Source organism: Triticum dicoccoides, chromosome 6A (genome assembly GCF_002162155.2).
Source record: "Triticum dicoccoides isolate Atlit2015 ecotype Zavitan chromosome 6A, WEW_v2.0, whole genome shotgun sequence".
NCBI lineage: Eukaryota > Viridiplantae > Streptophyta > Magnoliopsida > Poales > Poaceae > Triticum > Triticum dicoccoides.
This window is the reverse complement of record NC_041390.1, coordinates 353,649,948-353,663,514: the sequence shown is the minus strand read 5'-3', so window position 1 is coordinate 353,663,514 and position 13,567 is coordinate 353,649,948. Positions and strand designations below refer to the sequence as shown.

General features: G+C 53.9%; 1 protein-coding gene and 2 pseudogenes across 2 annotated transcripts in view; all 3 read right to left on the bottom strand.

The window, feature by feature from the left end:
- Positions 1-2,749, bottom strand: part of LOC119316217 — a 20,093-nt pseudogene extending 17,344 nt beyond the window's left edge.
- Positions 2,750-3,467: 718 nt separating this feature from the next.
- Positions 3,468-8,182, bottom strand: LOC119315865 (annotated as a pseudogene).
- A 500-nt stretch (positions 8,183-8,682) lies between these two features.
- Positions 8,683-13,567, bottom strand: part of LOC119316902 (alkaline phosphatase D-like) — a 12,577-nt gene continuing 7,692 nt past the window's right edge. The window contains exons 6-9 of one of the 2 annotated variants that reach the window (XM_037591292.1): positions 10,350-10,457; positions 9,824-10,052; positions 9,223-9,471; positions 8,683-9,112 (exon numbers count right to left, since the gene is read on the bottom strand). In XM_037591292.1, the coding sequence (XP_037447189.1) occupies positions 9,030-9,112; positions 9,223-9,471; positions 9,824-10,052; positions 10,350-10,457 (669 nt within the window). In that variant the 3' untranslated portion in view covers positions 8,683-9,029. Of the gene's footprint in view, positions 9,113-9,222; positions 9,472-9,823; positions 10,053-10,349; positions 10,458-13,567 lie in introns of those variants that run through there. The other variant, XM_037591293.1, reaches the window with a different exon arrangement.

The window sequence follows — 13,567 nt, the reverse complement described above, 5'->3', positions numbered from 1 at the left end:
TGCTCCTCTGAGTGTTGGTTCGACCGAGTAGACTGCGGGGCCACCTCGGGGCAACTTGAGGGTTGGTTTTACTCGTAGGATGTCTCATCTGAGTGTGGGCTGAGAACGAGATATGTGCAGCTCCTATCGGGATTTGTCGGCACATTCGGGCGGTGTTGCTGGTCTTGTTTTAACCTGTCGAAGTGTATTAAAGAACCGAGGTACCGAGTCTGATCGGAACGTCTCGGGAGGAGGTCTATTCCTTCGTTGACCATGAGAGCTTGTCATGGGCTAAGTTGGGACTCCCCTGCAGGGATTTGAACTTTCGAAAGCCTTGCCCGCGGTTATGGGTAGATGGGAATTTGTTAATGTCCGGTTGTAGATAACTTGAACCTTAACTTAATTAAAACGAATCAACAGTGTGAGTTACCGTGATGGTCTCTTCTCGGCGGAGTCCGGGAAGTGAACACGTTGTTGGAGTAATGCTTGCGCAGGTTGTCCTCTAGTTTCTCGATCGCGCCTTGCCTCCTCTTCTCCTCTCTTTGGCGAACAGGATAGCCACCATATATGCTAGTCGCTTGCTGCAGCTCCACATTTTTTACCTTGCCTTACCTATAAGCTTAAATAGTCTTGATCGCGAGGGTGCGAGATTGCTAAGTCCCTGTGGCTCACAAATTACTATTACACCAGATGTAGGGCATGATGATTCCGCTCCAGGTGACGCGCTTGAGCTCAAGTGGGAGTTCGACGAGGACTCTCAATGATACTATGTTTCTTTCCCTGATGATCAGTAATGGTGCCCAGTTAGGGGTGATCGGGACCGTGTCGCGTGTTGGGTTATCTTTTATTTTGGCGCCGTAGTCGGGCCATGAGTATTTGGATGATGTAATGTTATTTATGTACTTGATTGACGTGGCGAGTGTAAGCCAACTATGTTATCTCCCCTTTTATCATATATATATTACATGGGATGTTGTGATGATTGCCTAACTTGCGACATATGCCTTCAATGCGATTATGTCTCTAAGTCGTGCCTCGACACGTGGGAGCTATAGTCGCATCGAGGGTGTTATAAAGACCTGGCACCTCGTTCCTCGTCCTCGCCACGCCAATATTGTGACCGGCAAATGGGTGTTTCGCCACAAGCTCAAGGCCGACGGCACCCTCGAGCGGTACAAGGCGAGATGGGTCGTCCGCGGCTTCTCTCAACGCCCCGACGTCAACAACGCCTTCTTACACGGCCGCCTCTCCAAGCAAGTGTACTGCCAGCAACCTGCTGGGTTTGTCGACGAGGCCCACCCTGATCATGTGTGCCTTCTCGACAAATCTCTCTACGGCCTCAAACAAGCTCCGCGTGCCTGGTTCGCCCAGTTCGCCGCTTACGCCCGCTCGATCGGCTTCGTCAACTCGCGTGCTGACCCGTCGCTGTTCATCCTCCACAACGACGTTGGCGCCGCCTATCTGCTACTGTACGTGGACGACATCGTCCTTGCTGCATCGTCGTCATCGGTGCTCCAACACCTCCAAGGACTCCTCTCCGCCGAGTTCTCGATGAAGGATCTCGGTCCCCTCCATTACTTCTTGGGGATCGCGGTCACCCGCACGATGGACGGCTTCTTCCTTTCTCAACACAAGTACGCCGACGAGCTGCTCGACCACGCCAACATGCGCGAGTGCAAGCCGGCTTCGACGCCCGTCGACACACGCTCCAAGCTATCGGTCACCGCGGGCTCCCCAGTCGCTGATGCCTCCAAGTATCGCAGCCTCGTCGGTGCTCTCCAGTACATGACGATGACGTGCCCCGACATCGCCTACGCTGTCCAGCAATGTTGCCTGGCCATGCACGACCCACTGGTGCCTCACATGACTCTCGCCAAGCGTATCTTGCATTATCTTCACGGCACCGCAAGCCATGGGCTCCATCTCCGTCGCGGTGCCTCACTCGCCATGACCGCGTACTCGGACGCGGACTGGGCGGGCTGCCCCGACACCCGTCGCTCCACCTCCGGCTACGTCGTGTTCTTGGGTGACTCGCTAGTGTCCTGGTCCTCCAAGCGGCAAGCCACGGTGTCCCGCTCCAGCGCCGAAGCAGAGTACCGAGCCGTCACCAACGCCGTCGCCGAGTGTTGCTGGCTACGTCAACTCCTCGTCGAGCTCGTCGTTCCGCTGCCCAAAGCCAGCATGGTCTTCTGCGACAACATTTCCTCCGTCTACATGGCCGCCAATCCGTCCATCATCGTCGGACGAAGCACATCGAGTTGGACATACACTTCTTCCGCGAAAAGGTTGCTCTTGGCGAACTCCGTGTTCTTTATGTCCCAACCACACAGCAGTTCGCCGACATGCTCACCAAGGGGCTCCCCACGCCGGCCTTCGAGGAGTTCAGGTCCAGCTTGTGCATCCGTCCGCCGGACGCTCAAACTGCGGCGGGGTGTTAGCCAGTCAAACTCCTCTCTCCCTCCTCCTCTCCTCTACATGCACGACTGCATGATCCCACGATCTCATGCACGTCGCCACCCACGGCGCTCCGCGCCCCTGTTGTAACCTGTACACTCGTATATAATGAGAGCTACGCCGTCGGCAGCACCTAAGGTGCGATTGCCCATTCATTCTCCCTCTCACATGCGGCCTTCATGTCGTCCTGGAGCGCGCGCGGCACGCCGTGACCTGTCCGGAAGCAGCCCAGGCGCTAGGCCGCGTCCCGCAGCCGCGCGGCCTCCTCCGGCGCCGCGTCGGCGAGCTGCAGGTCGATCACCGGGATCCCCGCCATCCTCTCCTTGCTGCTGTGCTGCCTGATGTCGCGGCAGTTTTATGCACGGGATGGCGGGGAGTGGGACCGCCTAGTGACTTCCAGCTGGGACTTGTCGGGAGCAAAACAAGGATGGGCAAGTGGGCAACTCTGAGATGAAACTTGGACACGCAATTTCGAGATGACCTGAAATCTTCACCGCCACGACTCTAGCTAGAGGAATCACATCATATCATGAATGTGCAATGTCTCTTTGTCTTCGCAACGTACAAAAACCAACTGACAACATAGCGGAGACACCACGGAACTTGCAAACAGACCAACACAAGATACATTGCACAGGCAAAAAAGGCTTAGGACACACAACTTCTTTCCATGAGAATGTGGAAGACGGCAACAGCCTATCCATCAAATCTACTCGGCTGATGTTCGCTGGAGAGAATGACAAATCATATGTTTTTTATGACAATTTATATTGTCGCGAGGATCACAGTTTTAGTTTGTAAGCACGGCAAATCTGTGACGATCCACACGAACAGATCGCACGAGGGAAAAGGGGGAGAGATTCAGAGAAGGAGGAAAGTAGCTTTACTGGGATGAGAGGAAGGTTCAGATACAGGTAGACGACAGAGAGAACTCAATACACACCACGCACTCTCGCGCCCACGCAGGGGCAGGTAAAGTAGCCTCTCGCCACTCTGTCCCGATGCTGACTTGGCCCGATGACTTGTTCCTCCTCCTATTGGCTGATCAGGTCCACCGTGGCACTAGTGGGTGCAGGTGTGACATTTCCCCCTCCATCAGAAGGAGCGTCACCTGGCGCTCCGGCCGGCTCTCTCCAGATGGCGGCGGCCGGGAAACGAAGCTTGAGCGTCTCGAAGTCCTCCCATGTCACGGCTGCTGGTGAAGCGGAGTTCCAGCGCACCTGAACTTGAATCAGAGCTGCGTCGCCGCGCTTCACCATGCGTCTGTCGATGATCTCCACGGGCGCCGTCTCCACCAGAGTCAGGTCCGGTGGCTTGGGCAGCTCAGCGAAGACCGGCGTGTAGTTGGGCGTGTACGGCTTCAGTTGGGAGACGTGGAAGACGTTGTGGATGCGACTGTCCAGTGGAAGCATCAATTTGTAGGCGAGGGTCCCGATCTTGGCCTCCACCTTGAATGGCCCGAAGAATTTGTAGGCCAGCTTGGCGCAGGGTCGATTGACGACGGAGGACTGCGCGTACGGCTGAAGCTTCAGCAGCACGTCCTCGCCCACCTGAAAGCTTCGTTCCGTGCGATGGCGATCCGCCTTCTTCTTGAAGCGTTGCTGAGCTCGCAGCAGTTGCTGACGAAGACGGGCGGTGTGCGCGCCCCAGTCCCACTGCTCGTTGTCGAGGACCAGCGCCGGCTTGTCGTCCCAGAGTGCTGTGGCCCCCAAATTGGGCTCGGTGCCATACAGAGCTTTGAACGGGGTGCAGTTAAGGGAGGCGTGGAAGGAGGAATTGTACCAGAATTCCGCGGCTGGAAGCCACCGGCGCCAGCGACTGGGGTCGTCGTGGATCGCACAGCGCAGGTACATCTCCATGCATTGGTTGACCCGCTCGCTTTGGCCGTCCGTCTGCGGGTGGTAAGCCATAGAGTACAACAGCTTGGTGCCGGTGGCCGCAAACAGCTCGCGCCAGAGCGTGCTGGTGAAGACGCGATCGCGGTCGGAGACGATCGAATTTGGCACGCCGTGGAGCTTGACGACATTGTCCCAGAATGCTCGTGCCACCTTGGTGGCGTTGAATGGGTGACGGAGGGGGATGAAGTGTGCAAATTTGGTAAGGCGATCGACGACCACCATGATGGAGTCGTATCCTTCCGAGGTCGGCAGCCCCTCGACAAAGTCCATCGTGAGCTCCTGCCAGGGTGCCGTGGGAACAGGCAAGGGAGCCAATTGTCCAGGCGGCCGGCAGTGCTCGTGCTTCGCCTGCTGGCACACCAGGCATTGCTTGACGAAGTCGTCGATGTCGCGCTTCTGCCCAGGCCAGAGGAAGAGCTTCTTGACACGCTGGTGCGTGGCGGTGATGCCGGAGTGTCCCCCCACCGCGCTGTCATGGAACGCACTGATGAGCTTTGTGCGGAGCGCCGTGTTGCTGCCGATCCAGAGCCTGTCACCGCGGCGAATCAATCCTTTGTGCAGCTCGAACCCCTCCTCGTCTGGGCTGTGGATGGCGAGGCGGGAGAGCATCTCTTGCGCTGTGGCATCCGTCGCGTAAGAATTGGCGACCTCTTGCACCCAAACTGGCTGGCAGAGGGAGAGCGCAGCCACGCTCAGTGCAGCGCCCACCCGCGACAGAGCGTCTGCTGCCCCGTTGTCTGCTCCTCTTCGGTACTGAAATGTGAACTGCAACCCCACTAGTTTGGACATAGCCTTGCGTTGCAGATCTGTCTCCAGTTGTTGGTCCCCCAAATTGGACAGGCTTTTGTGATATGTAAGGATGGTGAATGGCCCGCGCTGAAGATAAGCACGCCACTTCTCCACGGCCATCATCACTGCAAGAAACTCTTTCTCATATGCAGACAGTTTTTGATTCCGAACACCCAGTGCCTTGCTGAAATATGCCACCGGGTGACCCTCCTGGACGAGCACCGCGCCGATGCCAGTGTCACATGCGTCTGTCTCGACTACGAACGGTTTGTCAAAGTCCGGCAGAGCGAGAACAGGTGTGCTTGCCATGGCGCGCTTGAGCAGATCAAATGCCGTTTGTGCTTGGTCAGACCAGGTGAAGCCCTTCTTCGTCAGTAAGTTGGTGAGCGGCTTGGCAATGATGCCATAGCGTGCTACAAACTTTCTGTAGTAGCCAGTTAAACCGAGGAATCCGCGGAGTTCAGTGGCTGTCGTGGGCACCGGCCACTGCAGCATCGCCTGGGTCTTGTCGGCGTCCGTGGCCACTCCTTCCTTGGAGATGATGTGCCCCAGGTACTCAATGCTATCCTGCGCAAAGGAACACTTCGAGGCCTTGACGAACAATTCATGCTGACGAAGGAGCTCAAACACTTGCCTCAGATGCTCGACGTGCTCTTCCAGGGTGCCACTGAAGACCAGAATGTCGTCGAGGAAGACGATGACGAACTTGCGCGCGTGCTTGCCGAAGATTGCATTCATCAGGCACTGGAAGGTTGCCGGTGCGTTCGTCAGGCCGAACGGCATTACTCGAAACTGAAAGTGGCCATGGTGCGTTTTAAACGCGGTCTTGTGCTCGTCTTCTTCTCGCATACGGATTTGGTGATAGCCGGCGCGGAGGTCGAGTTTGGAGAAGTAAGCCGCGCCGGCCAGTTCGTCGAGCAGTTCGTCGACGATCGGCAAGGGAAACCGGTTCTTGATGGTGATGTCTTGAGCCGCCTGTAATCGATGCAGAAACGCCAAGTCCCGTCCTTCTTCTTGACGAGGAGAACTGGTGCCGCGAAGGGACTCACGCTGTGGGTGATGACGCCGGACTGCAGCATTTCGTCGACTTGGCGCTCGATCTCATCCTTTTGCAACGGCGAGTACCGGTACGGCCGCCCGTTCGCCGGTGGTGCGCCTTCCACCAGGGTGACGGCATGATCATACTGCCGGTGTGGTGGCAGTTTCTTGGGGTCGCCAAACACGTCGGCAAAGTCCTCGAGGACCGCTTGCACTGCTGGTGGAGGTGGTTTGTCCTTATCCGTGCTCGGCGCCCGCCAGTCCACGACTGCCATGTACCAGATATCGTTCCCGGCGTGCCACTTGGCGAACTAATCCGGCTCGATGTAGGCGATGTTGGTAGTTGTGCCCTTGGGTTGAACACCTTGCAGTGTGACGGTCTTGCCCTGGTGCGCGAAGGAGATGGTCTTGTCCAGCCAGTGACAGTTCATGGGGCTGTTTTGTTCGAGCCAGTCCATGCCCAGCACGCCGTCGTATGCCCCGAGCGCAAGCTGGCGCATGTCCGTACTGAATGTGTGTCCTTGGCACCACCACTGGACAGCCGGGATCATGCTGTCGCAAACCAGGCGCTCCCCATTGGCGACACGCACTTCCACGGGCGGCAGAGGTATGCCAGTGGCCTTGATCCGTTCCGCGAACGCCTGGGATATGAAGCTGTGTGTGCTGCCCGAGTCCACGAGCAGCAGCATCACCTGATTTCCCACCATGGCGCGAAGGCGGATAGTGCGCGGTGAGTCCCCGCCAGAGACCGCATGAGTGGAGATGAGGCAACACTCTAGTGCAGGTTGCGCCGGCTCCGGTGCGTCCAACAGGTCGAGTGCGTGCATGGCATCGTCAGTGAGCACCTCGCCGTAGTCGCCCACTTGGATGGTGAGCAATTGCGTCTGTTGCTTGCAACGATGCTCGCGGGAGTATCTGTCGCCGCACTTGAAACAGAGCCCGTTGGCACGCCGGAAGTCGCGGAGTTGACGCTCGCGAGCGAACTCGTCGCTGGCCGGTCGAGCCACCGCTGCCGCTGCGGGTGATCGCGGGGGAATCGCGGCGGGCAGAGGCGGGGGCCGCCCGGCTGGGATCGGTCGAGGGCGTGGGCGGCGCACGTCGTTTTCTTCCTCCTGAATGCGAGCCAGCACCGAAGCGCGCGTGATGCTGGTCGGAGCCTGAAGGCGTACCGCTGCGCGAAGATCGTCCCGTAATCCGAGGAGGAACTGGGTGACGAAGAAGCGCGGGCTCAGCGAGGCATCGAGGGCGAGTAGATGGTACATGTGAGCTTCAAAGGCCGATCGATACTCCGCCACCGTGCCGGTTTGCCGCAGATGCAGCAGCTGATTCATCTCCAGTTCGAACTCCTCCGCCCCAAATTCTTCGCGGATCGCCGCGCAGAAAGCGTCCCAGCCCAGAGCACGATGAGCCTGACGGTACGCCTGAAGCCAGTGGGCTGCCTGTCCTCCGATGTACAGCGTCGCCGTGGTCACCCAGTTGTGTGGCGGCACGCGGTACAGCTCGAAGTAGGCGACGCAGCGATCGATCCATAGGTACGGCGCGGAGCCGTCGAACTTTGGAAAATCATGCTTGGGAGGCTTGGTGAAGTACTCCTCTGGCCGTGGCATCTCCATGTCGTGGTGGCCCGGAGGGAAGTCCCCGTGGTGTGGGCCGTCCCCACGCCCCCCTTCATGTCGGAGTTGAAGCAGAGGAGGGCCGTTGTTGACGAGGCGGGGTTGCGGCGCGTGTGGATCCGCCGGTGCCGCCGAGGAGCCGGTGAGAGGGCCGCCCCGGGGTGTACTTGGTGGTCGGCCGTGCGGCGCGGTCGCTGGTGGTGGTGGTACGGTGTCGCGCTGCTGACGAACCTCGTCGACGTCTGCCTGCGTCAGATCCACCTGCCGGCGCAGGTGCGCGAGATCGACGGTGACCTGCTTGTTGAAGGCGAGTTGCGCCTCCGTTTGCTTATCGCCTGCGATTTTGCTCTCGTCGAAGCGGGTGAGCAGGGACGAGAGCATGGACTTGATTTCCTCCGATGATTCGGCCATGGCGAGAAGGATATGCTTGGTTTGCGCGGAGGGTTTGGAAGGGGGCGCCGTCCGGCTCGATCGATCTAACCCTGCTTGGGATTTTGTGTCAATTTGCCGGAGCAAATCAACACCCAGAGCAGTGGATGTTACAGATCGATCTCGCGGCGGAGTGGCTCTGATACCAGTTGTGACGATCCACACGAACAGATCGCACGAGGGAAAAGGGGGAGAGATTCAGAGAAGGAGGAAAGTAGCTCTACTGGGATGAGAGGAAGGTTCAGATATAGGTAGACGACAGAGAGAACTCAATACACACCACGCACTCTCGCGCCCACGCAGGGGCAGGTAAAGTAGCCTCTCGCCACTCTGTCCCGATGCTGACTTGGCCCGATGACTTGTTCCTCCTCCTATTGGCTGATCAGGTCCACCGTGGCACTAGTGGGTGCAGGTGTGACAAAATCCTGGCAAAAAATGAATTGGGGCAGATTTGTCATACTTGCCAACTAAACTTGTCATCCTCTGCCAACATAAACTGCCACGCAAATCGTTTGCAATTGTCATCCTTCCCAGCTGACGTTCGCTGGTTAAGAGGTCCTAACAAAAATGCATAGAAAACAAACAAATAAACCCGTATATTTGTTCATTCATTGCCAACCAAACGGATTTCCATGGCATCATTTCTCCACCTATATGAAGACTCGTCACAGCTTCGTTACACTTTCCAGTATGTGCTCACAGCGTGCCATATTCACAATCAAGTAAGTGTCATGTTGATCCTTGGCCAATCAACATCCCTGCTCACCTGGTCAGTGTCCAACACTAGTCAGATCGAAAAGTCTCTGCTCTTGTCCACTGTCATGTGTAGCTATGCCATCTTGCACTTCCTAGTAAACATTTTAGTAGCTGAACAGCAAGCGATTCCGACAAGCACCAAAGCAACGACAAAAACTGCAGGTAGCATATGGAATCCATCAAGACATACAACTAGACAAGTGCTGCAATGTGATGAAAGCAAGAATTCGTGGTTTGAAATGTTGAGATCGATGTTAGTAGCATACCGGCAATGGTGCCAAAGAACAGCATCGCAAGGCGGTACCGTACCAGCCATGGAAGCTCTGTTTCGAGACTACAATGTGCTTCAAAAGAATGCCCTTCTTTTTTGTTTGCATGTGCATTTGATGGCTTCAGCTCAGATATAGGGAACTCCACACCATCAACAGAATTGCCCTGTAAATCTCTTAGTTCAATTTTAACCCGTGGAGTTACTGCATTCCAATCTATTTCGATTGCTCCAAAATTTGGCTGACCTGATACATACAACAACAAAAGGACCAACCGGTGAAGGACTACAAGAACAACTCAAACCACAGCAGAAAATAAATCAAATACGGGCTGAAAATTCGTAATGCTATGTTCACAATTTCATGGTAATAGCATTAAACTGCAGCCTTTAGAAGAAAAAAACTTGTGAAGCTACAAGTACTAATATGCAGAAGGGGGAACAGATTACAACTACACCAGCAACCGAAAAGAACCTTCATATTGTAATATGATAGAAGCAAGGCAATTCGGTAAGCCAAAACTTCAAACACGTTCTACGGCAATTGTTACTTAGGGGGGTATATGCTGTCATGACATTCTAAGGAAATGAAAGCTTACCATATGAGCATGATTTGTGACGGCAGTTAGGGCTGAAGACTCGCATGGGGGTTGGTGTCAGCCAAGCCAGAAGTCTCATAACAGATTGAAATATTGCTGGTACAGAATTCTCGACAGACTGAGTAAGACCACTCGAGGTAATATCATACGATGGATATTGAACACCGCAGTCAAAACGAGCGATTTCTCCAAAATGAACATCAGCACTAATAAATAAGACCCCATTTCTCTGCATATAGTCAGCAGTCAGCACATGTTCCATGAAAACAATAAACAGGTAAGGCAAATATTCATTTTAGATGACATCTGTGGAATCTTGTTAAATATCCAACACTCCTAGAATGAGTAAATCTAAAGCTTTACAACATGTTACAAGGACACCTGTTATCAAACTGGGAAACATTTTTTTCTAATATGAGAATACTTTACATGGGTCATAAACAAAGTAAAACTCAAAAATATGGCAGCTACTTCATAATGAATATGCCGAAGGACTGCCTTTTATAGTAAAGTAATAGTAAGCAACCTTACTGCTATCGATCAGTCTAAACAGCCGTTCTCTTTCCCTCGGAAAGCATGCCCAAGACTCCACATAGAACAAAGGTCGAGTGGTGGCAGAAAGATTGGACACCACCTGCATTAACACATTGGAAAATGTTCTGTTACTCTATGCTACTCCAATGAAAAACCAAATACAGATAATAATAAAATAATAATGGAAGTGCCAAAAGAAAGGCAAAAAATCTTCTTCTGCAGTCATTCAGCAGCTGTTAAACACATGGAAGATCGTATTATTCAAATTCTCTCACTAAAATCAATCATAGATGCCACTCATGTTGCTGAATCTTTTTATCTATGTATGAAATTATAAGAGAATCTTTGGTTCAATACTATCATCTGCCACAAAATTGTGATGATGAACTGAAGGTGTATATCCAAACTTTGCAAATTCCTTATACCACACTAAGTTCCTGCATGCTCCAATGCTTTTATGAAAAGTTTAAGTTTACAACATGACCAGTCATGATCCTAGGCCAGATCCATACTGTTGAGTATAATGTTTATTTAGGGAACATAGGATAGCGTAAGATTTATTCTACCTTGCCTTGTACTCCAAGATGATCATGTACTCATGTATACAGGGGCGGGCCCAGGATTTTAAGAGTGTGTATTCAAAATCTTAAGAGCTTACAGTTTTTTGACAACTTGTTTTTGGCATGTATAAATGATGATAGCATCATTTTATACAAATTGTATAATATATAAAAGATAAAACATGGAAATTGGAATAGCATCATAGATTCCTCTTATTGATCTAGGATCAAAACTTGGAATTGTTGAATGTATGAAAGTACTAATTACTAAACATATGAAGTGGTAACATCTAACAACAATGGAGAGTACAATCGGTACTAGTACTAGTGCCGGTACATCAAAATAAATTCACATCCAGTACTACTAATGCCAACTTCTTCAAAACATCCAAAACAAAAAAATATTTGCCCAACAAACGACTCTGTAGCACCTCCATAAAAATGAATCTGGGCAACCATCCAAGAATAACCTTTTTTTAGGGGATCTAAGAATTAATCTAAAAGGCCATAATGCACATCTGAGAAAAAGAATAGAAAACGTATCTGAAAAGATTGATGTGTCAACTGACAAACGAGATTGATGCCTCGACTCAATCTCACACCCTGGATGCATGTGCGTCGCGGTCGCGTGTCAGCCCGCCACTACGCGCCGATGCTCCTGCCGCCGTGCGGCTGTGGACCATGGTGCTTTTTCTAGCGATGAGAACTGGGAGTGTGGGCGGAGCGGTTCATCCGATCGATGATCGATCAGGGCTGCGTCTGATTGCGCCCACGACCACTATGTAATTTTGAATTGGGCTGGGACTGACCTACTAGATGAAAAGAGATTTGGGCCACTAGGCCATGTTGGAGCGTGAAAGGGAGAGAAGCACGAGGTGGGCTGGCTAATCCTTCGGCTGGAAGCGATACAATCTGCTATTCTGTCTATATCTCGTTTTTATTTCATACAGTACATGGTACACACTATATATACATAATATTTTGGCCAAAATAATGGGTATTGAAGTGAATACCCATGAATTCACCCGCAAAAAAAAAAAGAATACCCATGAATTGTACTGGGCCCGCCCCTGCATGTATATATGCCCACGAGGCTCAAGCAATATATCAACAATTTCACCAATCACTCTCTATCCCTTCTAACATGGTATCAGCCTAACCTCGATCCACAGCGCTAGCCGTCGCCGCTTCCACACCGCGCCGCCCCCGGGGCGGTCGATCTCCATGATCGCCACCGGGGGCCAAGCCGCCCATACCTAGGGTTCGTCCGCCGATCGCGTTGATCGGCTGCCCTAGAGAGTCTTTTTCCCGATCAATTGATCCGGGTTTTTTCTCTCGCCGGTCGTTTGATCGGTGTTCTTTTTTGGTTTTCCGATCTATAGATCGGTTTGCGTCGCCCACCGCCGCCCGTCGACCCTCACGCGCCTCACTTCGACATCGACAACACCAACCTCTCCAGCTGTGCGATCTGGCACGCACACGACACCCTGGAGGACGTACCGTCACCCGTGTATCCATCTACACATCGTGCTTGCCGGGTCATCGCCGTGGTCCGTTCAGATCGCCTTGGTCTGTATCCATCTGGTTTGGTTGCTGCACCGCGCCTAAGCAGCTATGCGTCCGTGCGCTGGTGTGGTGGCCGCTCGTGCGGTTTGGCTCTGGCCGGGTGCCGGTGGCCTCGATCCCCGCGGCTACTCACGCGCCCCGCGCGGACATGGGTTGTTGCTCTCGCGCCTATGTTGGCGGCCGCCCGCGCAGGGTAAGCAGGCCAAGTTGATTCACATCACATGGCCTGGATAACACGTGTGTGTGTGTGTGTGTGCATGCATGCCTTGGCTGATGGTACATCATGCGTCTCACGCTGGTGTTTCTGCATGTGTCCAGCCCGTTGCATGACATGCCACGTCTGGCCGGGTGCCTCGTCCTTTGCAGGATCTTGTGTGAATATCTTCGTCGCGTATGCGCGCCTCTCCACCGATTGAGCACCGGATTGCCGCTGCGTCGTCTCATCGGACAGTAGCGTCCTCATCTTGTGGTTCTTCTCGCGGCTGCACCGACCCGCGTGCTGCCGCTGCGTCGCCCTTTGGGCCGTAGTGTCGCGGGCCGCGGTCCACCACCGCCTCGAGGCCGTCCGCTTCAGGTCGTCTCCGTGGCTGCATCGACCATCGCGCTGCCGCTGCGTCGCCTCATCATGACGTAGTGCCGTGGCATGCGGTCTACTCCGCCATCCCCGTGCGTCGACTTCTACGTGGTATGTGTCGCGCTGCCTCCCTAGGCGCGGGAACACCACCGTTCGTACCGGTCTTCGTCATGCTTTCAAGCTCTTCCTCGCCTACTTCAAGCACCGTCGCCGCACTCCTAACCTAGCCGCCGCCGCCGCTGCTCTTCTTTCCGGTCCACGACAACTACCTCGACACCGGTCACCCCGACTCGACATCGACCACGGCGTCCCTCGCACGGCTACCTCAACCATGGCTGGACCACTCTACGCTCTCGGCTACATCGACATCGGCACAAAGGGCTACCACCTTGCTTGAGCAACCTCGTCGGTTTCCACTCCAGCCACAACCGTTACGACTGTGGGGGGATGTTTGTCGGCTTACCTTCGGATTCTTCTCCAGTCTTACCGTCTGCGTCGCCACCGTTGTGA